Source organism: Fistularia commersonii, chromosome 1 (genome assembly GCF_037954325.1).
Source record: "Fistularia commersonii isolate RoL2024-O1a breed Wild chromosome 1, RoL_Fcom_v1.0, whole genome shotgun sequence".
NCBI classification, from domain to species: Eukaryota; Metazoa; Chordata; class Actinopteri; order Syngnathiformes; family Fistulariidae; genus Fistularia; species Fistularia commersonii.
The window spans coordinates 3,140,393-3,167,052 of record NC_141284.1 but is presented as its reverse complement, the minus strand read 5'-3'; the positions used below and the strand labels follow the sequence as shown (position 1 = coordinate 3,167,052).

Genomic DNA, 26,660 nt, shown 5'->3' with positions numbered 1-26,660 from the left:
TGATCTCAAACAGTCTGTGGGTTTGAATGAGAGCTTGGACGTCTGTATGATTGACAGCCGGTCTGTCCGGGTTAAGCCCCGCCTCTCACCCAGCGTGATTGGCTCCTGCGAATCTCACAGCAAAATTCACACACACACTCAGACTGAGAACCCTCGTGCCAGTCGGGTGCCCCCTTCCTTGGTCTGTAACGTCACACACACACACACACACACACACACACATTGAGAACCCCGGTTCCAGTCGGGTGCCCCCTTCCTTGGACTTTAAAGTCTCTCTCACACACACACACACACACACACACATTGAGAGCCCTGGTTCCAGTCGGGTGCCCCCTTCCTTGGACTTTAAAGTCTCTCTCACACACACACACACACACACACACACACACACACACTGAGAACCCTGGTTCCAGTCGGGTGTCCCCTTCCTTGGACTTTAACCTCACACACACATGCAAATATAAAACATTGGGAGTCTAAACAACAAACTAAATGGAGTGTGAAGTTTAAGGCTGGTATGTGTGTTTTTGTGTGTGTGTGTTTGTGTGTGTGTTCGTGTTCGTGTTCGTGCGCTGAAAAGTCAATTCGTATAATCCAGATTGGGACGAGAAAGCGGGGTCCGGAACCGGGGCGGGGGGGGGGATGGGGGCCCCAGGGGGGTCCGGGGGGGTCTGGGGGGGTCCCGGACCCCCAGTGACTTATTACTATTCATTTAGCCGCGGCAGTAAATATTGATTCATCAAGGGATTTTCAATTTGAGCCCCCCTGACACGGCGTGAAATATCACCGCGGCTGTGGAGCAGAGGCGGGAGATAGTGAGGCGGAGGGACAGGTCAGGTCCCCGGGGGGACGGGGGGGTCCTGCATCCTGCACCCCCACCTCCACACCGGTCCTTCTCGTGTGGAGGGAAGCAACTCCTCCTACTTCTTCTACCTCCACGGGAGGGGGGGGGTATTTAAATAAAATAAAAAAAAAACACGCCATCCCGGGTGGCGTTCAAACGGCGGCGCTGATTTGTGATCTCCAAGGGAATCCTCAGATCATCTTTAGCTCGTAATTCTTATTTCTGCTGGAGAATTACAGCAGCGTGATTCCCCTGTGTGTGTGTGTGTGTGTGTGTGTGTGTGAGTGTGATAACGATTGTCGAACTACAGCTTCATCCGTGGAAGGTTTTCTCTTCAGATTGAATCCGACCGGAAAACCTCCAACCCCTCGCAAGGTTTTTTTTTTTTTTGAGGAAGTTATTGATCGACCGGGCGATCGATCAGCTCATGATCAGAAAAGATGATTTATTGATTTTTTTTTTTTTTTTTTGAGTGGGTTCTCCTCATATTCTAACCCAAAAATCAGTCTGTAGCTTTGCTAAACTGTCCGCAGGTGTGGACGAGAGGATGAATGACTGGACACCTGTGATTGACAGGTGACCCATCCGGGTTAAACCCCGCCTCTCCGCTCTGATTGGCTCCCTCCCATGTGGAATGAGATAATGGATGAACGAATTAACGTGTTGCAGCATTGTGCCGTTCACGAAGCCAAACCAGGACAGGCAGGTTCTGTCCATGCGGGGAAGATGAAGCGGAACCGCAGACAGGAAGCGCTTCGAACTAAACGCTAGCGTTAGCGCGCGGGCGTCCAGGCAGGAGACAGGAAGTAGGAGAGGGAAGGCGGCGAGTTGATCCGCTCACGCCGGGGGCTTGATTTAGTGGCCGTTTGAGGGTTGGCGTGTGTGTGTGCGCGCGCGCGCGCGTGTGTGTGTGTGTGTGCGTGCATGTGTGTGTGTGTGTGTGGCTGCAGTATATCACCCCCGCCCCCACCCCGACACCCCCCCCTCCTTCTCACCCCCAGAAAATAGATATAATCCCAACATTAACTCCATTAATAGTAGCAGGAGTTGAATTAAGAAAGCCGTAAAGCATGCAGGATAAATTACAGCCCCCTGCACCCCCCAACCCTGCACCCCCACCCCACCCCAGCCCCGACCCCGCCTTCGTCTTCCCTCCTCCGCCCTCCTCTTCTTCATCTTCCTCTTGTTTTCTCCTCAGGGGATTTAATTAGAATGACTTTCTTACGCCGTCCCGCCGTGGTGGGGTATTTCCTCCCGTTGTAACACCGGATTTCAATAACCCCCCCCACCTAGGGGTCTCCACCCCAGAAGCCCCCCAACTCTAAACAAGAAGTATATATAAATATATATATATTTGTCTTTTTTCCGGGCGCGGGGGGTTAAATCGGGCTGCAGTGGCGCTCATCTCCTTTAGTGCTCCGCTATCGATCAGCACAGGATGGAAGAGACGGGGCAATAAAGTGAAGCGGCTCCCTCTTCTTCACTCCCCTCCTCTTCCTCCTCTTCGTCTTCTTCTTCTTCTTCTCCCCACATTCACACACACACACACACACACCGCAATTCATCCATTTACTCATTAATTATCATATAAGTCACTTTGCAGGGGCGTGTTATGATCCTCCTCCTCTTCATCCTGCTGCCGGAGCCTCCTGGAAAAGTCTTGGAAGGCATGGCATTATTTAACCCCCTCCCCAATTCAGAAAAAAAGTAAGACTTAATAGGAAGGAGGAGGTGGATGTATTTTATAAATTATTATTATTTATTTAATTTTAGAAAATATTTCTATAACAATTTTTTTTTTTTTTTTTCGCTATTTAAAAATTGTTCATTGAATTATTATGTTAGATTTATTCATTTGTAAAGTCGCCCCCTCCCCCCTCCCTCCCCCCCCCACGCTCAGCCACGGATGGTTTGATCCACCATGGTTTCACTATGTTTTGATTTTTGGTCAAAAGTCCAGAACCAGAACTGGAAAAAAAAAAAAAAAAAAAACATCGTCCCGTCTAGAGAAAGTATTCTGCTGGAAAAACTTGGTTTCAACCCAAAAAAAAAAATAAAAATCCCACTTGGTGTCTCCATGGTGACGTCTCCAAACCGAAACCCAACCCCACCCCCCTTTTTTTTTCTTTTTTTTTTTTCTCCCTTTACGTGAACCGCCCCTTAAAGCAGACCGTTAGTTAGCGCCGCGCCCGTTGCCGTGGCGACCGTTTCCTCCCCTTGCGGGTCTCCCGGTAAGTGCTTGGGTTGCAGACAAACAGGACGAGGGCAGCATTATCCGGCGCGCTGGTGCGACCCGAACGCACCACCGACCCCCCGCCACTGAACCGGGACTCGCACCATTCATCAGCGGCGGCGGTTAGTGCTGAGTCGCGTCCTCCTTCGTCTGCACTTTAGGTTGATCGGTGCGCGTGGTGCACGTGCGCATACATACACACACACACGACGGCTAGACGCCGGGGTGCCTGTGTGTGTCCTTCAACCCCCCCGTCCAGTCAATATGGCTCATTTATTTTTATTTTTTCGCACGGTTTGTGTGTTTTTGGAGTTTTCGGATCGAGTCCAAGACGGGTCCCGAAACGCCCGGGTCAGGTTTTTGGGTCTGGTGACGTTTAAAAAGATAAATTTAAGGGAGACTTTTTAATTGAATGTGACACCTGTCAGCCAGTAAATGAATAACATCATAATAATGATGATTGGGAAACAACGGCAAAATAAAATTTTGAAATTTTGCAGAAAACAACTGAATTTTTAAAAAAAAAATCATAAATTTACAAAAAAAAAAAAAATTAAAAAGAGTGTTTTTTTTTTTCTTTTTTGTGCGCCGAGCTTGCTCTCAGACGCTGAGGTGCGAGTGTTTTTTTTACGGAAAGTATAACCGGCGGCGGTGGAATGGCCTCCGTCTAAAAACACTAGCAGTCGGCCCGGGAGGATTTGTGCCCCGGACGGAGCCTGGAGGGGGTTCGATAACAGCCCCCCCCCCCCCCCCGCCGCCGCCTCGCCACGACCCCGAGGTCAAGGTCGTGGCGAGGAGCGGATCAAGGAGAGTCTTCGGCGTCTCCTCCTCTTCATCACTCGCAGGCAGGTCAGCATGCTGCACGAGGAAGTTCCCCCCTAGAGGCCGACAGTTGTAATTACACCCATTCTGTTAAAACCCCTCAGGTCAGACAGGTGACCCCGACACACACACACACATACACACACACACAGCTACTTCTAAACCTGTTACTTCAATATTTCCAAAAATAACATGAGTGCATGGGTTTTTTTTCCCCCTTTTTTTCTTTCATGCTATTTTTTCCCTGATGTTTTTTTTTTTTTTTTTTTTTTTTTTTAGCATTCACCTTTTTATTTTTTAGATTTATTTTTTAATTCCATTTCTGAAATATGGTCTTTATTTAAACACTGACAATTTCTTTGTTATATATTCATTTTCCGCTAGCCGCCGTTATTCGTGTGGGCATCAGTAACGCCAGTGCCGATAGCGAGGAAAATTATAATAGCTAAAATGGAGAAGGAATACTTTTGTTATTTTTGTTTTGCAGGCGCAGTTTTCAAAAAAAAAATGGGAAAAAAAATGCAAAAAAATTGCTTTATTACATTGTTGTTACATGGCTTTAACATTATTACATTGTAAAAACCCCTGGTGTAAACACAGACAGGGTTAGAATTGTGTGTAGATACAGTCCTGGTACAAGACACACACACACACACACACACACATGAGCTTATCTGATGACCTCTCACTGCCATCAGACACAGGAAGTGGCGATTAAAGCAGCCGTGAACGAGTGTATGACCAGACCTCCGTGAGCCCCACTCCCGAGTGTGTGCGCGCGACAGCAACGCAGGGGCGACGTCTACCCTCCGCCGATCTCACACACACACACACACACACACACACGTGTCAGGGTTAACTGCCATCTGTGTTAACTGTACATGTCATATCCCCATTAACCTCCATTGTGGCTCCCGGGGCCGCCCGCTGCTCGCCGACGCCTCCCCGGGCGCCCGTCAGCGCTCCGACATTAGCCTCCATTACGGCTCCCCTGGCTGCAGTTGCCCCGTGTTAGGGCAGCCGGCCGTCTCGCGGCGGCGAAAGTGGGCGTGCGGTTGAGTTATGGCGGCGAGGGGGCGGGCGGCGCCTGATGTTTTTTTTTTTTTTTTTTTTTTACCCTTTTTCTTCAGCTGTTTTTTTTTTTTTTAGGGGGGGAGGGGGGGGGGGGGTCGCCGCTCTCTCCGTGGGCCGACGTGTCAGGTGTTCGGCGTGCGACGTGCGTCCCGACGAGGAAGCCACCCCCCACCCCCCCACCCCTCCCCTCCTCCGTAATGGGAGGCATGAACCCTCGCTCCAAACCCATTTCCAGCCCATCTGAAATACGGGCAGCAAATTACCTCCAGCGGCGCCCGGCGCTCCGGCCCCCGGCCCGCCCCAAATAGAAGTGACAGGACAGTGCAATTTATCGCCATAACCCCTTGCACCCCCACACACCCCCACTCTAAAACACCCGGCATCCCTGTACACACACTCCAGTCCAGCCCAGTGACTCCTGCATGTGTGTGAGGAGCACCCCCCCCCCCCCCCCCCCCCCATGATTGTGTGTACTCCTGTGATGCGCTATGTCTGTGTGTGTGTGTGTGTGTGTGTGTGTGTGTGTGTGTGTGTGTGTGTGTGTGTGCACGTGCACAGGGGGCCAACCCCGCCGCTCTGGCCCCCTGCCCTGCCTATTATCTCATTGATTTCCTCCTCTCCTCTTTTCAATTCTCTCCATTTCCACACCGCCGTCCTTTCCATTAGAGGGGCAATTTAACAGAGTGCTGTGACACGGGAGCGGGGGGGCGGCGGCGGCGGCGGCGGCGGGGGGGGCATAAAGTAAGGAGGGGAGATGTAGTGGAAGATCTGGTGGGAAGAAGAAGAAGAAGAAGAAAAGGGCGGGGGGGAGGCTTAAAAGAAGCATCCAGGAAAACACTCCTCATTTTTGAAATAAAACCAATAAATAAGCGTCATTAGTTGACGCCGCCTCTTTGGGCCGGAAATTCATATTTTTTTGTTTGTTTTCAATTTTATTGGATTTATTGTAGTTTTACCTTTATTTTTTTTCCCTGGATTTGCGATTAAATTCAATATATGTATTTATTTATTGGTTTTTCCAGGTTCCTCCGGTGTGCAGCAAAATTTGAATTTATTTATATGTTTATTAATTTTTCTCACATTTCCAGCAGGATGTATTGACATCTTTTCCTTCTGTTTTCAGCATTGACATTAGCTGATGTGGATCTCTTCATTTTCTTTCAATTTCCGGCAAAATTGAATTTGCTTATTTTCTTTCAGTTTCCAGCAAAATGTATTGTTTCACACATTTAGTAATTTACTATTTTAAAATGTATTTATTGATTCATTTTCTGTCAGTTTCTTGCAAAACTATTTTTTATCATTTATTCAGATCTTGGTTTTCCTTCAATTTATGGCAAAAATTAGATTAATTAATGTATGTATTCATCTGTTTCCCTCCATTTCCACCTGCATTTAAGCAATTTATTTACTTTCAATTTCTAGCTAAATGTATTGTTTCATTCATTTACTAATTTTACAATGTTTTTTGTATTTTTTTTCTGCTGGTTTTTATTTTCCCTAAATTCCCAGCAAAAAATAGGTGATGTGCTCATTTATTTTCAATTATAATACATTTAATATACTTATTTTGTCTCCTTAAATTTTCAGCAAAATTGAATACATTTTTTTTCTTTCAGTTTCCAGCACTAGGATTTTATATGTCATTTAATTCTTTTACTTGTTTATTTTCTTGCAAAATTGACTTCTTATTTATTAATGTTCAGACATTCCTCCCAATTGTAATCCTCATAATTCTTATCCACTAAATTGTTGGCAAAAGATATTTAAAGGTGATCAGAACGATTATATTCATATTTGTAAGAAAACAAATTTGACGTGTTCAGTCGTCAAGGAAACCTATATAAATATGAAATACATATTTCAAAAAAAATGCCAAGCAGATGAAAATGAAAGCTGAAATAAAGCAAAGCAGGCGTCCTACAGCGCCCCCTTCAGGCCTGGAGGCCTCCGTGTTGCTCACCTGACTCTTCACATGGAAGTTTTTTATTTTTAAGCAGTATATCCAGTGACACCGACGGTCACAGAACAATTATAACATAATTATCATAGCAATAAAAGGGCGATTAGCAGACTTTGTCGCTTCACTTGCTGAAATGTATCCGTAAGGAGATCTAACCTGGTGGTCCCTCCGGGGCCTCGTCTTCCTGCAGGAGTTTCCTGCAGAGCCGCCGCAGAGCGTCCCACCCGTCGGGCGCCGGGCCGTGGAGAGCGCCGGACGTTTGCTGGATCCGCGGCTCTCTGTACCGGGTGTCGGCCAACAAGCTGTCCCGCACCACCTCCGGCCCGGCCGTCCACCGAGCAGGTGAGGAACGCGTCGGTTCGATTGACGGCCGGCCCGCCAGGTTAAGCCCCGCCCCCGAGACAAGCCTCGAGGGGGGTCCGCAGAATAGCGGGTCCGGATCGCCGTGCCAGGGGGGGTGAAGGAGTGTGTGTTCGTGTTTGGGGCTGCAGCTGTGGCTCTGGACGGATTTGCCATCTGAAATAATAAAGTTGTCATCTGTCAGACCGGCGAGGTGGGGGATTGGGTTGGGGGGGCAGATTAAAACCCGGAGCTCCGTGTTCACAACCTGAAAGAAACCTGCTTGGGGGGGGGCGACACACACACACACACACACACACACACACACACACACGTGACTGGCATCTGGACGACGCCTCCTCGGATGTCCTCCCAGCAGGAGTCTTGTTCTGACCCCCGGCCTCACACTTGTTCCTGGTCGGCGTCCATCACCGACCCACATCCCAGATTTTAAACGTCCCGAAGACCGGCATGGCGGGATGAATATGAGCCCCGCCTTCTCCTCCGATCGCCATGGGAACGAGTCAGTGTGGAATAGAAGTGGGCGGGTCCGAGTGGAGCCTGCTGATTGGATGGCGAGGATTTAAGATGTTTTTTTTTTTTTGTTTTTTTTTAATTTTTTTCTCTCCTCCGTTTCAGGGAGGGGTCCCGGCTGCATCTCCCCGGCCAGCCCCGCCGCCGCCGCCCGGCCGTCCAGCACCCGCCACCTGGCCAGGTAGCGCCGCCCGCTCCCGCAGAGAAACAAGAGACGGGCCACCTTTTCCCGGGAGGTCATTCGCCGGCGGCCTCCTCATCCTCACGTAGCAATGCCGTCATAAAATCAGATCCGCCACACTTGATCCCTCCCCCCTCCCCGGCAGCAATTCGAAAATTAAATTTAGCACGTCGGGTTTGTTGACCCGGGGATCCTCGCGTGAACCCGGAGCTCCTCGCCGACCCGCTTTCACTCGGGGTTTCGATTGCGTTCCGTGTATTTCTAACTCGTCTTTGTCGTCTCCTTTCGGGTTCCCAGCCGCGCCGTGCAGCGCAGCCTGGCCATCATCCGCCTGGCCCGCCAGCGCCGCCAGCCGCGCCAGTACTGCATGTACTACAACCGCTTCGGCAGGTGCAACCGCGGCGCCGGCTGCCCGTACATCCACGACCCCGACAAGGTAGCGGTGTGCACCAGGTGAGCGACACCCCCCCCCCCCCCCCCCCCCGCCACCTCAAAGTGGAACGGTCCAATATGTGACATCACGGGATTTAAAAGGAAAAATTATTTATACTCACTAAATCACTGTGTGGTTAGTATGTTATTGTATTATTTTTTATTATTTATTACTTTTATTATTATTATTAGCATAATTGTATGCTAAAATAATATACATATAGCGTATGTAAATATGAATATTTGTATGTATAATGTGTTCGTATGTATGGGTGTGTACACAGTGTGCGCGTATGTATCCATGTTAATGTATATATACACGTGAGAATATGTATGTTTGTATACATGTGTGTATGTATGTGCACAGTTTGTTCATAGTATGCATTGTATGTACACTGTGCAGATAACCATGTATGTTTATGTGTATATGTGCATACAGTATATGTTTATGTCTTGATATGGATGCACAGTATGTATGTGTCTATGTAAATGTGTGTGTGTGTATGTGTACAGTGTTTATGTATTTTATGTGTTGATGTATGTGTGTGTACAGTATGTATTTTTACGTGTGTTGGTGTATGTATACAATACGTATGTATGTGTGTGTGTGTGTGTGTGTGTGCGTATGTAAGTGAGTGTGTTTATTTGTACAGTGTGTACGTATTTTATGTGTTGATGTATGTGTGTGTACAGTATGTATTTTTACGTGTGTGTGTGTTCATGTGTGCAGTGTGTATGAGTGTGTGCACAGTATGTACTGTATGTATGTATGTGTTTGTGTATGTATGTGTGTGTGTATTTGTGTATGTACGTGTAGTCCACTGACAACTTTGGCACACTGGTATTATTTTATACCCTGGTATAAAATTGTAAAGTATGGTTTTCCCACACTGCCCTTATTTGTACTATCACGTATTTACTGTGTACTCATGTTGCTACCATGGCAACAGGTCGAATCAACGAGATTGTTTCCTTTTTGATTTAAAGTCCCAATACGATGCGTGCCCAGGTGCTTTTATTCATCCTCACACATTTAGCGCTTCGTTGTCATGGCAACAAAAATACAAAATTATACTAATTATAAAAAAAGTAAATAAATAAAATCAGCCCCCCCCCCCTCCCCTATTAAGAGCAGAATTCTAAAACATGTATTTCTCATGTAAAAGAAAAACAAATCCTGTGTTTGTTTGTTTTTATTGGTTTGATTGATTATTGATTACCAGCAGCAGCAGCAGAATCCTCTCATGCTGTTTTTCTTCCTCAGGTTCCTGCGCGGGACGTGCAAACGGGCCGACGGCACCTGTCCCTTCTCCCATAAGGTCGCAAAGGAGAAGGTAACGTGGACACACACAAACACACACTCACACACGGGCACACACACACACATGCACACCTCACTGCAGTACATTGATATAAGATGACTCCTGATGGGTCACATTCATGTTGTTGGAGCCGTTCCTGTTAAGGGGTAAATAAGGCCCGGCGGGGGCCAGAGGGGGGTTGATGGGTGAATTTAAAGGTTGCAACAGCGCCGTCTCATCACTTCCTTCTTTGTCGTCGTGTTTTTCGAGCGTTTTTCGTCTTTGCTTCTGTAAAGATGATCACGATTTACTTTGCGACTTGCCGTTTTTTTCTCTGGGTTGCTTCTGTCGCCGTTCTCCAGCCAGGTTCCTCGTCTTCCGCCAACAAAAAAAAAAAAAAAAAAACGGCAGCGGCAAGTGAAGAGTCTCGCAATCGCAGGATAATCGATATTTAATAAAAGAATCAAACTCCAGGTAGCCAGTCGTTGGAGACGTAGCCAGTAAACAGCCTGTTGTATTGCAGTATTTACACTGTATCCGTAATTCTTCGCTTTTCACTTGATTGTGTCTCGTGTCGATACGGTGATTGGAGATGTGTGGGAGGGGAGTCGAGCCCCCGGTCCACCTGTGTCACACACACACACACACACACACACACACACACACACACGTCTGTCCAGCGGACGGTGAAGCAACCGCGGAGGGGGAACCCAAAAAAAAAAAAAAAAAAAAAAGTGAAAGCTGTTCTTGTGTTTCTCCCAATTCTCTTTTTGACAAACCGGCTTCAACAACAGGTGTCCACTGGGACACACACACACACACACACACTATTCCATGCACCTGTGTGGGTCGTCACACTCTGGCCTGGAGGTGCTGAGAGCCCAGCTGTCTGTTTGCAATGTGCCACCTCACTGACCCCCCCACCCCTGCGTGGCCCCTCCCCCCCGGGACACTCCCGCTCTCATTTCAGAATCCGTATGAACCTGATCTGGGTAGTTGCCCCCCCCACCCCCCCACTACAAGGAATACCTTCAACCGGACCCCCCTCCCCTCAACTAAAGCCTGGCATGACCCCCCCCCCCAGCACCGCACACATCCCGAGCACATAAACACGTCATGAGCTGCAGCCCGGATAAATATTTCCGTAGCAGTTAATTAGGTAGAACCCATCTTCAACATGGTGGGCGCCCCTCCCAACCCACCAGCCCAAAACCCCTTCCTCAGTCCTGCAGGGCACTCGGCTGCCGTTCCCGTGGTCCTGCTGCCCGGCGTCACGGCGACGGTCTACGAAAACGCACAATCGTCGCCCACGTCATGTGATCAGTCCCTGCTCCACGCATATGTGTTAGAGTAGACAGGTAGCGGACGCGAAACTAGCAGAGTAACAGACGCGAAACTAGCAGAGCAAAGTACACAAAACTAGCAGAGCAACAGACGCGAAACTAGCAGAGCAACGGACGCGAAACTAGCATTGCAACAGGTGCGAAACTAGCAGAGCAAAGTACGCAAAACTAGCAGAGCAACGGACGTGGACCTAGCAGAGCAACAGGCGCGAAACTAGCAGAGCAACGGACGTGGACCTAGCAGAGCAACAGGCGCGAAACTAGCAAAGCAGACAACTTACACAGCAAACACACAACTGGTGCACAACAGATGCACAATTGACACAGCAAGCACACAACTAGCAAAGCAAAAGATGCAAAACTAGCCAACAACTGACAAAGCTGGAGCCCAACTGACACACAACTAGCAAAGCAGCGGGGATATAACTAGCAAAGCAATGGACACAAAACTAGCTGAGAGCTAACACATCAGGAGTGCAGCTAACAAACCCCTAGCAAAGTAATGGACACAAAACTAGCAATGGACACAGCTAGCAGACATCTGACACAGCGGACACACAACTGGTGCACAACAGATGCGCAACTGACACTGCAAGCACACAACTAGCAAAGCAATAGATGCAAAACTAGCCAACAACTGACAAAGCTGGAGCCCAACTGACACACGACTAGCAAAGCAATGGACACAAAACTACCATAGCAATGGACACAACTAGCCAACAACTCACACTGCGAACACACAACTGGAGCACAGCAGATACAAAACTGACAAAGTAGACATACAACTAGCAAAGCAATGGACACAATTTAGCAGTTAACCGACCCAGCAGACACTCAACTGGCAACGCTGACACACAATTGATAAACAATTGGTAGACAACTGATACAATGGACACACAACTGACACAGCAGTCAAATAATGGACACACAAAGCAGACGTACAACTAGCAAAGCAACGGACACACAACGAGCAGACACCTGCCAAAGCAATGGACGAAGAACAGACTGGTAACTGACCGACAACACACACACACACACACACACATATATATACGCACCTTCCTCTACGCTGGTCTGATTGATTGAAAATCAATTCAATCTGTTTTTAGGCATTTAGCCAATAAAGTTGGATTTTCCCACCCTCCCCGGGGGCTCATGAACACACCATCCATCCTCACACGGCACACAAGAGGGGAAAGAGAGAAAATATAGCTTCTTTTTTTTTTTTTTCTTTAGTTCTTAGCTACACAAATATCTGCTGATGGGATCAGAATAAAGGAAATGCATTACACCTGAGGAACCCAAGAAGGAGAACATCTGTGGAACCTCAGGTTGTCACTTTTTTTTTTTGACTATGTGGGAAAAGAGGTGAAAGGATGTTCCTGGTTCTAATCCAGTGTTTCCTCCCGTCGCCGGTCCATGTTTTTTTTTCCCTTTTTGTGATCTCCGCGTTCTCCGACCTGGGTTCTCCGGGTTCTCCGTCTCTAAATTGTCCGTCGGCGTGAGCGAGAGGGTGACCGGTCGGACGATTGACAGCTGTCTGGTTTGATTTAAGCCCCGCCCCCTCCCGTCTCGCCCTGAGCTGGGCTCGTCTGCAGCGCCCCCTGCTGGCCGGGAGGTCCCGGTGACGGACAGGAAGCCGAGACGGACGTGCGGCGTGTTTCTCAGAACGCAGGAAAGTTGATGTTTCTGTTTCCGCCTTTTCTCCGTCTTTGCTTCCCCTGCAGATGCCGGTTTGTTCCTACTTCCTGAAAGGGATTTGCAGCAACAGCGACTGTCCCTACAGCCACGTCTACGTGTCCCGCAAGGCCGGCGTGTGCGACGACTTCGTCAGGGGTTACTGTCCCGCAGGGGAGAAGGTGAGCGTGCACGTCCACACACACACACACACACACACACACACACACACACACACACACACACACACACGTTACGCCTTATTTCAGGAAGCGTCAACGTTAACTTTTAGTTCGATATGAGGTTATCAAACCCAGCAATTCTGGCAATTTCACACACATGTGTGTGTGTGTGTGTGCATATATGTGCACATTCGCGCGTGTGTGTTTGTGTGTGTGTGTGTGTGTGTGTGTGTGTGTGTGTGTGTCCCAAACAATGTGAAACTTCATTTGAGTGACAGGGACGGATTAGGAGGGCAGAAACCGATTATGTTCCTCCCCAAAAGACATGTTTGAAATGGTGTTGCGACATCGGAGATGTCCGTTGCCCGGGTAACGACTGCCACGGTTGGTCGGGGGGGGGGGGGGGGCACCGACCGCCGCCGCCGCCTCGTTCGTCATCGCACGGATAATTATATTGTACGACATGTACACGGTCCCACTCGCGTTAAACGGGGGCTTAGGTAAACAAGTAGTTTGGTAACCCATACCAACCCCACCACTCACACACACATACACACACACACATTTTCATGCACACACACACACACAGGCAGGGACAGCTGCAGGGGGTGCTGCTCCATAATGGCATATCTGCAGTGTCTGAGTGACATATTGAGGGCCCGATGGGTAACAGAGAGCCTCCGCCGCCGCCGCCATCTTGCTCCGAGCCCACCCCACACACACACACACACACACACACACACACACACACACACACACCTGTGTTTTTGTCTTGCCCCCCTAACTGTGAAACAGATGCTTTTTCACACTGTCAGAGCTCATTCCAATAGACGGCGGGGAAACGGGGTTGGGGGGGGGGGTCCAGAAAACAAAAGGGATATTAATATTTATTCTATTAGCCGAAGTGCTTAGGTCTGTGATTTTCCCCACGTGCGGCTGACTGACTGCGTGTGTGTGTGTGTGTGTGTGTGTGTGTGTGTGTGTGTGTGTGTTTGCGGAGCACTGCGAGGCTCCGGCGGCTCTATGATGGATAGCAGGCAGTAATTATAGATGGGAAAAGTGCTGAGGACGGCAGTCCGCGGCGGGCAGGCAGACGCTCCAGCAGCCCGGGGGTTAAACCCCCCCCGCCGCCGCCGCCATCCTCCGGCCCGAAAAACGTCCGCGGAGCCTCCTGGAGATCCGGACGAGATGAGGACCGGGCTTCCGGATCCTGCAGGGGGAAGATCTCAGCAGGACCCGGAAGCCACATCCAAAGTATTTGTGGTTTGGCGGGACCTTCGTATCAGACAGGAAGTGGCGGGGGGGTTCGTTTCCCCCCCGCCTGGATCCACTTGGACCGGTCCGACGTTCAGCACTGCATGGAGATGTTTCTCCTGCAGCTCCATCAGGCTCATCCTGGAAAACTGCCTCCTCTTCCTCCTCCTCTTCTGGCTCTTCTTCCTCTTCCTGTTCTTCTACTTCCTCCTTCTCTTCTCTCCTTTCCTCTTATTCATCCCTCTCTTCCTCCTCCTCTTCTTCTTCCTTTTCCTCCTCTTTCTCCTCTTCTTCCTCTTCCTTCTCTCATTCATCCTTTCTCTTCTTCTTCATCCTCTTATTTGTCCTCCTCTCCTTCTCCTCCTCTTTTCATTCTTCTTTTTCCTCCTCCTCCTTTCCTTTTTTCTCTTCATCCTCTCCTTCTCTTATCCATCCCTCTCTTCCTCCTCCTCCTCTTCTTCCTCTTCTACCCCCTTCTCTTCTTCTTCGTCCACTTTATTTGTCGTCCTCTGCCTCTTTCACCTCTTCCTTCTCCTTAGTCGTCCTTCTCTTCTTCCTTTTCCTCTTTCTCCCCCTTCCTCCTCTCCTTCTTCTCCTCTTATTCATCCTTCTCTTTTTCCATTTCCTCCTTCCCCTTCCACCTCTCCTCTTATTCATCTTTCTCTACCTCCTCCTCTTCTTCTCTTCTACCTCCTTCTCCTCTTCTTATTTGTCCTCCTCTTCTTCTTCCTCCTCACCTGTCAGATACTTGGGGTTCCTCCTCTAGCGTCAGTAGAACATCTCCACCCAGCATGGACCTCCTCCTCCTCCTCCTCCTCCTCCTCCTCCTCCTCTCTCTCTCTCCGCTGCTCTTCTTCTCTCCTCCTCGGGCTGCCGGGCCGAATATGCTGACTCGTCCTGGTTTCCGGCCCAGCGGAGTTCGCCGGCGCTAAGAGGCCCCAGAGACGCCCCGCCGTTCCTTAAATCAAGTGGAAAATTGTTAACTTGGTGTGAGATAAAGATGTTCTTTCCACTTTGCCCCCCCGCCGCCGCCGCCGCCGCCGCCGCCGCCGCCGCCGCCTCCCGCTTCTCTTATGAAGATGAGGATCTATGGCGCCGCGGCCAGCGGCTTTTACACTCAATTTCCGCCGCGCTGCTGTGTTTCGCTTCGCGCCCGGTGAGGGAGAGTGTGTGTGTGTGTGTGTGTGTGTGTGTGTCCAGGATTTAACCCCAGATGTCCCGACGCCGCGCTGAGCGGAGAACCTGCAGGACCATGACAGGAGAACCACTGGGGTCTGAAGCCCAACACGATTAGGACCATTCCAGGTTCCTGGTTGGATGGAGCTTCTCCATCCTGGGTTCTCTCCATGTTCTCCATCCTGGGTTCTCTCCATGTTCTCCATCCTTGGTTCTCTCCATGTTCTCCATCCTGGGTTCTCTCCATGTTCTCCATCCTTGGTTCTCTCCATGTTCTCCATCCTGGGTTCTCTTCATGTTCTCCATCCTTGGTTCTCTCCATGTTCTCCATCCTTGGTTCTCTCCATGTTCTCCATCCTTGGTTCTCTCCATGTTCTCCATCCTGGGTTCTCTTCATGTTCTCCATCCTTGGTTCTCTCCATGTTCTCCATCCTTGGTTCTCTCCATGTTCTCCATCCTTGGTTCTCTCCATGTTCTCCATCCTTGGTTCTCTTCATGTTCTCTATCCTTGGTTCTCTCCATGTTCTCCATCCTGGGTTCTCTTCATGTTCTCTATCCTTGGTTCTCTCCATGTTCTCCATCCTGGGTTCTCTTCATGTTCCTCCCTGGGTTCTCCTCATGTTCTCCATCCTGGGTTCTCTTCATGTTCTCCATCCTTGGTTCTCTCCATGTTCTCCATCCTGGGTTCTCTTCATGTTCTCCATCCTTGGTTCTCTTCATGTTCTCTATCCTTGGTTCTCTCCATGTTCTCCATCCTGGGTTCTCTTCATGTTCCTCCCTGGGTTCTCCCCATGTTCTCCATCCTGGGTTCTCGTCATGTTCCTCCCTGGGTTCTCCCCATGTTCTTCATCCTGGGTTCTCTCCATGTTCTCCATCCTTGGTTCTCTAAAACGTCTCCATCCTTGGTTCTCTTCATGTTCTCCATCCTTGGTTCTCTAAAACGTCTCCATCCTTGGTTCTCCTCATGTTCTCCATCCTTGGTTCTCTTCATGTTCTCCATCCTTGGTTCTCTTCATCCCCTGTCTGGATTCTCCCCCATGTTCTCTCCATGTTCTCCTGACTAAGTTCTCTTGAAGTTTTCCACAACTTGTTCTCTTCATACTCCCTGGCTTGGGTTCACTGCATGTTCTCCAACCAGAGTCCCCCCCCCCCAGGTTCTCCATCCAGAAGCACTTCATGATAGACTCTGAACGGTCGAGCTTCTCCGCTTGATTGACGCTCGAACCCCCTGCTGTCGGGGTTCAAACTTGGGGTTCGTCTTCCAGCAAAACCCAGCCCTCTTCCCTTCGCTCCCCCAAATCCACGATCCGACCCGAACCCCACTTTCAGTTTCACTTCAGCGGCGGGCGCCGGTCCTGAAGCTGCCCGGATAATTGTGGACGACGGGCGCGACAAGTCTCGACCAACGCGGCGTGTTGTGACTGCGGCGCTGAAAGCGAAGGAACTGTTAGCGGGTTTGGGGTTCGGTAATAATAACCGCGGCGGAGTGGTGGTGGGGAGGAGGAGGAGGAGGAAGAGGAGGAGGAGGAGGAGGAGGAAGAGGAGGAGGGACACCAGACACGCTCCAAATATAAGCCGGCGTCTCTGGAGGCTAAAATCCTGGTGTAACATGTCGTGTCAGAACCGCAGCCCTATAAGACGATACTGGAAGGAGGGGGTGCAGGGGGTCTCTCATGGAAGGGGGTTTGACCAAGACTCATCGATCTCTCTTTCACACACACACACACACACGCGCACGCACGCCGATACACTATTTCTGGACCAATCTGCACCACCCCGCCCCCGACCCCGCCGGTCGAAGCCTGCGCCCCCACCGCGGGTATAATTAGCCCCCCTCTGACAGGTGGGAGGGATCGGATCTCGTGGAGAATGAAGCCGCCAATTTACACCCGTATTACACCGTCACACACACACACACACACACACACATACACGGCAGGGCCGCGAGCAGGAACGGCGCTCAACCGGACCCAGATCAGCTTTGAAGGACGGGGGGAGGGAGGTGGAGGAACCCGTGTCTGCTTTCTCTTCTGAAACTCTTTCGCTTCAGGGTTTCGGGACGGAACCGACCGACCGACCGAACCTTCCCTTGAATTTCGATCACAACAAAAATAGAGTCGGTTTGATTCCGGGATGTCGGGGAGGAGTTCAGCTAACTGGAACGGGATCCCCCCCCCCCCCTCGAGGAGGAGGCCTCCTCAGAACCTCCGGGTCAGTTCCAAGGATGTCCTCAGATCGGTTGTTCTGAACCGATCCTCGCCCGGTTCCTCTGCTCATCTGGCCGTCCTTCAGAGGACCCAGACAACCTCTTGGTCCACAACCTTCTACAGGTCCAAGCACCCACCCCTAGTTTGTTTGTGTGTGTTGCAAGAGACTCCAAACAAAACCTCAACACAAACGCCCGATGAGCCCAACCGGAGATACCAAACTCCGGTTCTTTCTCCACAGCATGAGGAACCCCAGAACTGGAAACATCGCCCGATTTCCTGTCTGAACTTCCTGTTCCTCTTCCAGTGCAAGAAGAAGCATACCCTGGTGTGTCCGGACTTCTCGCAGAGCGGCTCCTGCCCGCGGGGAACCCGCTGCAGGCTCCAGCACCGCCAGCGGGCCAAACGCACCGCCGCCGCCGCCGCCAAGGAGACGCCAAAGAGGTACGACATGTGACGCCATCTCAGGGCGGCAGGTTGGAGACGCTGGTTGACGATGTGGTCCTGTCGCCCCCCAGGCCCCGCCTCTCCGTCGTCCTGCCGCAGGAAGCCACGCCCGGCAGGAGCTCCCTGGCGCTGCCTTCGTTCATCTCCCTCTCCAGCTCGCCAGAGGAGTCGGACGCCCCCGCCGCCGCCCCGGCCCGCACCTCCCAGGTCAAAGGTGAGCGTGATACCAATCACCCCAACATCGGGGGGACTCTCGGCCCCTTGTTGGGGATCATCCAGTTCACCGGCGGAGTTCCAGGAAGCACGTCGTAGAACGTAGAAGTAGCCGACAGGTCCGCGTTTTCCGCTGATTGGCTAATACGCGCTAGCTATATCGTGGCGCCGAAGCAGAATCGTTATCACCGCGTTTAGCTTGGTAAGAGCTTCTCAAAGGTTACGGGTTAAAAAAAGAAATATCCTGAAAAATGACCAATCCGGTGCGTAGAGGAAATGAGCCCGCTGGGAAATAAAGGCAATCAGGTTCATTAACCCGCCAGGCTAGCGCGCTAATACATGCTAATCTATAAATCAGCGGCGAAGGAATCGTTCTCTCAAAAGGATTTCTGTTTTTTTTGACTGATAGCTGAGTCGGTTAGGGGGACGGTGGGGTCTGGGGGGGGGTTTCAGGGGGGTCCGGACCGGAGGGGCCTCCGGCAGCGACAGAGTTAAGGCCGTCCGTCCGTTTGACGACCCCCCCGCCCCCCCTTTCTGCTGCGTCCGGCTCTTGAACTTGGTCGAATGCGCTAATTGAAGGGAACCAAAGCCAAAGCTCATAAAGAAACGGCGGAAACTCAAAAGTGCTGAATTCTTCTCCCGCTGGAACGAGCGCCGGCCTGCTGACGCTCCGAAAGGAACGGAGAGAAGGTCCGGAGGTGTGTCGGGCGTGGAACCCCCCCCCCCCCCCCCCTCCTTCCACCCCCATAAATCACACCCACTCCGGTTTGTGCTACTCAGATTGTTTGTTTTTCTGAGAAGATACCGGCGGTCAACGTTCTGGAAGCCCGTCCCGTCGAGGTCTCGGGTCACCCAGGCGGGTTCTCCCACCCCCCACGTTATGTCGGGCGGGCTTTCCAACAGCTCCGCTCCCAAGCTTGTTCGAGTTAGCCCTAGCATTAGCATTAGCATTAGCATTAAGGCTTGAGCGAGGGTTAGGGCGCTAGTTAAGTTGGGCTTTCCATCGGGTCCATTGGTACCAAGTTGGTGCTCCAGTCAGGAGATGATTGACATTGGTTTCAAATAATTTGACGAAACAAGAAAAGCCGTGTTTTTTTTCCAGCTCAAGCTCGGGTTTCTCACCACCACCGCCAACAAAGTGTCGATCCTCAAAATCATTTACCTGAATAACCGTACAAGATAGATCCTACATTTTCCGAGTTGGGCTTTCCAACGACACCCACTTCCACGCTCGTCCAGCTTTCGGTTGGAGAGTTAGGTTTACCGCCCGGGTTCGGGGCTGGAGCGAGGGTCGGGGCTCTGGTGGACGTGAGCTTTCCTTTGGTACCGGGATTTAACAGAAAAATAAAAATCATGGTCATCAGGATGAGGTTAGATGAGGTGGTATAACCACCATCACCGACATAATGATGCTCAGAAAGATGAAAAAGAAAGACGTCCCCAAAAAGTCAGAGATTTGTCCATAAATATCGTAATATCCGGACTATTTAGCACACCTGAATATAAGCCACACCTGCTAAAAATGAAGCAATCTATACAGGACTGTCTCAGAAAATTTGAATATTGTGATAAAGTTCTTTATCTTCTGTAATGCAATTAAAAAACAAAAATTATTCTAATATTGTGAGAAAGGATTTTTGAGTTTTCTTAAGATGTAAGCCATAATCAGCGATATTAAAATGATAAAAAGCTTGCAATATTTCACTTGATTTGTAATGAATCCAGAATGAATGACATTTTTGTTTTTTTTAATTGCATTACAGAAGATAAAGAACTTCATCACAATATTCTAATTTTCAGAGACAGTCCTGTATATGTGTACATGCTGCAGGTATCCATGTTGTAATAGACATATTTACACAGAAACATTTTTTTTATTTTTAATCGAATACACACCAGTAACATCCACAAATGGGAATGTTTTTTTTATCCCGAACAGTGTCTTCATATGGCCGATGAACAACATTAATAATAAATAACACAGGGAAAATCCTTGCTTTGTCCGACTCCAGCTGATCTAAAACGCACTAAAACCGTTAAAGTCGTCTTCTTCGGTGTCGTTTGAACGGCCTCAGAATTTCACGGTAATTTCATCGGTCCGATGTGACGAGGCTAAATGTTTTGGCGGGGTAAATTAGCCGTATTTTTCAAAGCGTGAGGGGAAAAAGTAGCGTCTTATAGTCTGGAAATTACGGTAATATTTGTATTTACAAATATATACAGGGAGTTTTCCAACTGGGAGCCTTTTGTTGTTGAAGTGAACTCGATGGGGTTCTGGGGTCAAAGGTCACCAGTGTTGCCATTCAGAGGTCATCGGCTCACCCGGTCCCCGCGATCCTCCACGTTCTTCTACGGGACGGAACCCGCGGCGCCGGCCAGTGATTGGTCGATCCTGCCCCGGACCGTCCAGACCGCCATCCTTGTAACCTCCGACCCCCCAAACCCGCTCATTTAAGGTGGAACTCTGCTGCAAAAAAATCCCCTCCCCTTCGTTTTGCATAAATTAGCCTGGAAGCCATGTATCACTGCCACACACACACACACACACACACACACACACACACACACACACACACACCTCCATTCATCGCCGTCACACTCGCTTTCTCATTTCCTCGTCAGCTGGGACGCCATCACTCAGCGTTTCAGCAGGATTCAGATGTTTTAACACATGGAGGATCGGTTACATGCCGGCGCCCGCACACACACACACACACCGTCACGCATGATCACCATGACACACACACACACACATGCTGTCACTCCAATACTTCTCAATCTTCTCTGCTTCTCTTCCTCCGCAGAGAGAAAACTACAGATCAAACCTCGGCTGTGAGGAGGTGAGGAAGAGGTGGAAGGTGGATATTCATTTAAAAAAAAAAAGAAAAAAAAAATTTTTTAAATAAAAACGAAATCCCGTTTCGTCACGCGAGATCTGCGGCCGGCAGGTTTGCCTCCGAATGTCCCTCAATCCGAGAAGTTTCACCTTTTCGACCTGCTTTCTTTCAATATAACGTCACGTGGTGTTTCCTCTCCTGCTCTTCAGGGTTTTATTCTTTTGTAAAGTTTTAAAAAAAATAAAATTAAATTAAAGAATCAATAAAGCATATCGACTCCAGGGACGCACGGCTTCGGGGATTCTTTGTGTGTGTGTGTGTGTGTGTGTGTGTGTGTGTGTGTGTGTTAATGTGCGTCACTCGATCCCAGTGGGTCTCTCCTCGTCGAGGTGGTGACAGACGCAGCAGCGCCGCTCCTGTGCGTGTGTGTGTGTGTGTGTGTATGTATGTGTGTGTGTGTGTGTGTGTGTGTGTGTGTGTGTGTGTGTGTGTGTGTGTTTGTGTGATTTCCCTTCTTCCATCTTCCTAAAAACACTCTAACACACACACACACACACAGGTTATCTTCAGGAAGTAAAAGAATCTTCCCCCACAAAATTAACTGAAAAAATATTGAATTATATTTGCAATTCATGAAATGTAACTACAATTATATATCAAAAAATAATATTAAAAATGTATATATATTTTTTTATCATTTCACATATAAATTAATAAAATAATCTTATATAATAAAATTAAATTTAAATACCATTTCAATGGGTTAAACGCTTGAATATCTAATATTCTCAGTATTTATTTTCCTGATTTTTTTTTCGGTCCAGGTTCTGCACGCGTTCCCCCGTCCGGGTTCTCCGTCTTCCAGATCCTAAACGTTCGGCGGCTCGAAATCGTCCGTAGGTTCGAAGAAGAGGGTCAATAATCGGATGATTGACAGCCCACCTGTCCGGGTTAAGCCCCGCCCCCTCGCCCCTTCGCCGCCGCCGACATCTTAGAACAAACCCTCAGGTCCCGACCGACTCGAACCCATATGGGACGTGCGCACGCACGCACGCACGCACGCACGCGCGTGCACGCCCGCCCCCTCCCTGAGATGTATTGACAGACGCGAGGAAGATGGAGAGGTGGACATGATTCTGAGAAAAGGTAGGAGACGGCGAGCCATCGCTCTTCATCGCCCTCCTCCTCCTCCTGGTGCTGCTGGAGACAGAAGTGCCTGAGACAGATGTTTCGCCGCCTCCCGCCTCGAACCCTCGCCGGCGGCTGCTGAGCTCGGCAAACTCTAATTAAGATCAATATTTCAATTTTTTAGTAAAAGCGCACGAGACATGGAGAGGAATCATCTGTAAGTGGAGACTGGAGGGGGGGGGGGGTCACGAGTGTGTGTGTGTGTGTGTGGTGGTTATGTGTGTTTTGAAGAACTGCTCAAAGTGTTTTTGATAGGAGTGTGTGTGCGTGTGTGTTTGGTAGAACTGTGTGACATGCATGTCATTGGTGGAGTGTGTATATTTGTGTGTTTGTGGGTGTGTGTGTGTGTCTTTGTGAGTCTGTAGGTGTGTGTGTTTTTGATAGAATTGCATGAACTGAATGTCATTGGTGGAGTGTGTGTGTGTGTGTTAGTTTGGTGGTTAAGACTTAGTTTGGTCATGTGTGTGTGTGTGTGTGTCCGAGGTAGGACTGATCAAAGTAATTAATGGTGTTTTTGTGTGTGTATTTTTGTTTAGTGGTTAAGATGTGTATTTACGCATACGTGTGTGTGTTTAATAGGACTGATCAAATTGTGTATTTGATTGGAATTGTGTGTGTGTGTATGTGTGTGTGTGTTTAGTAGGACTGATCAAAGTGTATTTGATTGGAATTGTTTGTGTGTGTGTGTGTGTGTGTGTGTTTGGTGGTTAAGATGTATGTATGTTTGTGTGTGTGCGTGTGTTAAGAACTGATCAAAGTGTATATTTGATAGTGATTACATGTTTGTTTGTGTGTGTGTGTGTGTGTGTGTGTGTGTGAGCTGAAGGTATGTGAACACACACACACTCCCATGTTCCCCTCTCCTGGCGTGGGGAACGCTGTAATAACTCTTCCGGGTGAGAATCTGAGCACCGACCAATCAGAGCAGAGGGCTCCTGTGCTGGGGGTCGGCCCTGGAGGTCGTCACGGCAACGCCACTCTCCATCCGAGCGAGGCGGAAGGACGGAACGCCAGAAGAAGGCAAGGTGAGGAGCTCCAGCAGCTCCAGCAGCTCCAGCAGCTCATCTGTCGCTCCATCACTCCGTTCTATGGCTGCATCTGGACGGCAACCCTTCATTTGTTCTTCTACCCAACGGTCCATCACTCCGTTTATCTGCTCTACTTGACACTCTATCACTCTTTTTCTATCACTCTGTCGCCACTGAATCCATTTATCTCTTCTTCTTCCCAGTGACGTGCGGTGAGGCACTGACTTCATCACAAACATGTGAACTCAATTCACCGTATCCTCCTCTCTAACACCAACTTACTTCAAATCCTCTCTCACTACGTCCATAAATCTTCTCTTTGGTCTTCCTCCAGACCTTCTGCCTGGCAGCTCCACCTTCAGCAACTTTCCACCCAGATCTTCACCATGGTTTGGACATGAACAGAGGATTGTTCATGTCCAAACCATCTCAGTCATCACTTTTTCTCGGTCATACATGTCCTGCACCCCTGTGACAAATTCTTCTTGTCCTTCGGGCTTTTCCCTTCAGGGAAAAAAACACTTTTGATATATGAACTAAATTTCCATAGTTGAGCTGATGTGTGTAATCTCTTTCGTCAACAACTGTAACGTGTTTCTTGTGCTGAGCGATCGTGAAACGACCGCGAAGAGATATCAAGTGAGGCACGCAGTGACGGTGCCTCATGGTAGGGGGCGCCGCTGATCCCAGGGATCCTTCTTACTACTCGGCTACAGAATAATAGAATTAGCAATAGCAAGCTACAGTAAACAGTTAGCAAGTCAAGTGCAGCCATCCAGTTATTTTTGGCCGATCTCTTCGGGCTGTATAGCTCACAAACGGTGAGGGATGAATGTAAATCTCCAGGGCAGCTTCTCAACTTTTGGGACCAGAAGGATCTCATTCAAACTGTTCCTGAGGCGACAAAGTTCCTCCGGCTGGTGGTCGCCGTTCCAGCTGGGACGCCATCGGCGGAGCGCTCATTCTTGACACTGAAAAGACTCGAAACATACAGTCGGAACAAGAAAAAAGAAACGGAAGAATTCTAGAAGCAAGTTATCCGTGCTTTTCCTCAGAAGGAGCAGCGCATGGACTTCATTTATATGGAAAGGTAAGAGATAATAATGTCTTTTTTTTATTAAATGTGCTTTTTTTTCTATGCTAGTTTGTATACAGGACTGTCTCAGAAAATTAGAATATTGTGATAAAGTTCTTTATCTTCTGTAATGCAATTAAAAAAACAAAAATGACTTTTTCATGATATTTTAATATTTCGAGATAGGATTTTTGAGTAAGATGTAAGCCATAATCAGCAATATTAGAATAATAAAAGGCTTGCAATATTTCATTTGATTTGTAGTGAATCCAGAACGTATGACATTTTTGTTTTTTTAATTGCATTACAGAAGATAAAGAACTTTATCACAATTTTCTGACACAGTCCTGTACATAAAGAATGCTGATATGACATTTTAAACAAATCACGCTAACTGCTAGCATCAACCCACCAATCTGTCCGTCCGCCTTTTTACCGCTCTATCGCCGCCCGACGCTCTTTCGTCCCATCGATTCATCCGAAGGTCTCATCGCTCTGCTTCTCCGTCGCTCCATCTTCCACTCACCTCCTTTTGTTTCTCCCTCATCCATCGGTGACCCCGACTTTCAACCGCTCTCTCGGTAAATGTGTGTGTTTGTGCGTGACCCATTGTGTCGCACCCGATGTGTAAACATGGCGTCAGTGCTTCTTAATCTCGGGACGCCGTCCGTCCGTTGATCCCCTCATCCGGAGGCGAACAATGACGAGCGAGGCCTGGTCCGCGCGGCGGATTTGACTCCCCCCGCTCTCCTCCGTCGCCCGCCAAAGCTGATTCCCGCCGAGCGACGTTAGCGCTTTAGCGGCGGTGACAAAAAAAAAAAAAAAAAAAAAAAAAATGGACGCCCCCCCCCCCCCCCCCCCCCCCCCCAGAGATAACCCGGATCCACCCGTCCGTCCTCGGCCTGCTGATGTCCGTCTGGCTTAAGTCGCCAGAAGTGCACCTGCAGCGAAGTCGGCGGGAGCAAAAAACGGCACAAAGGAAAAATCCTGACTTCCCCCGGCTTCCCCCCTCCGCCATCAGATCCCCCCCCCCGCCGCCATGAATGAAACGCCACGGATCTTCTTAGACGCGCCGCTTCAATGGCGACTGCTTAGCTGGCCGGTCCGGGGGGGGGGGGGCGGAGGGGCAGGTACTGCTTATTAAAGGGGGAGAATAAAAAAAAACTGGACTAATGACTTAAAAATATCCTTGATATGATTTATTTCCGTCCTCGCCAGCAGATTCGGGGTGGGGGGGCTGCGGAGCTCAGCAGCTGTGCTCCACCAGCGCCCGTTCCCTCGCAGAAGCTCCAGAAAAACCCTCCGACTGTGGCCTCATTCTGTCCCGTCATTTTCCTTCCCCTCTTTTGCTTCGATTGTTATTTTTAACTAAAATGGGGATTCGACTGGGATTTTGATCACAAATATTGATTACATCGATTAAAATCTTTCGGCGGGACTGATTTTGAGATCGTGATCGTATTTATATCATTGAATTTAAAGATGTTTTATGTTGTTTTTTTTGTTTTTTTTACTAATTTTTCATCCGATTCTCCGATTTTTCCTCTTTTATTTGTGTTTAAAATCATCCAGAGAATAATATCAAATTTAAAGTACAAATTTAAAAAAAGGGAAATAAAACATTGAATTTCCATAATAGAGTAGAATATTCCTTTAAACGTCCAAATCGCATCAGGAGGCGGACAGTGCAAGAAAAGTTATTAAAAATAGAATAACTCAGAATAAACTAAATTAGATTAAAAAAACAATGAAACAAAAACAAGGAGTTACATGAATGATGATTGCAGTCCTTCACACAAAGGTCAGAAGTCAGGTGACCTGGAGGAGCTCAGGTCACGTATGATGCTTACTAATCTTTTTTTTTTTTTTTTTTCTATTTTATAGCGATAAAATAAAAAGCTATAAAAGCTGAAGAGAAGACGAGGAGACTAGGAAGACGAAGAGTCGCCGCGCCTCCGAGGATCTCCAGGTGAGTCCAAACCTCACCTCCTTCACCGGGTCTCCTGCGTTCTCATGTGCATCTTCTCCATAGCACGAGTTAGGAATCAGTTATTGATCAGTTATTAATGTGTTATCACAGTGGGGACGGGTAATCCTGGATCTGTGTGTGTGTGTGTGTGTGTGTGTGTTGGCGCTATAGATGAGGGGTGGGGGTCATAATGGCCATCATTCATACCTGCTTCTGGTTCCTGTGGGACTTGTGTGTGAGTGTGTGAGTGTGTGTGTGTGTGTGTGGGGGGGGGGGTTATCAGGTGCAGCCGGTTCCGGTTTAAGACCCTGCGATACCGATCACTACTATCGACATCCTGC

The 26,660-nt window shown here is 48.9% G+C and overlaps 1 protein-coding gene across 1 annotated transcript in view; it reads left to right on the top strand.

The window, feature by feature from the left end:
* zc3h3 (zinc finger CCCH-type containing 3) overlaps positions 1-21,341 on the top strand; it is a 47,505-nt gene extending 26,164 nt beyond the window's left edge. Inside the window, exons 6-13 of the mRNA XM_086144349.1 lie at positions 7,127-7,278; positions 7,915-7,990; positions 8,288-8,443; positions 9,687-9,756; positions 12,794-12,925; positions 17,870-18,006; positions 18,081-18,223; positions 21,027-21,341. Coding sequence (XP_086000475.1) covers positions 7,127-7,278; positions 7,915-7,990; positions 8,288-8,443; positions 9,687-9,756; positions 12,794-12,925; positions 17,870-18,006; positions 18,081-18,223; positions 21,027-21,058 — 898 coding nt within the window. The 3' untranslated portion in view covers positions 21,059-21,341. The remainder of the gene's footprint in view (positions 1-7,126; positions 7,279-7,914; positions 7,991-8,287; positions 8,444-9,686; positions 9,757-12,793; positions 12,926-17,869; positions 18,007-18,080; positions 18,224-21,026) is intronic.
* Positions 21,342-26,660: the final 5,319 nt, after the last annotated feature.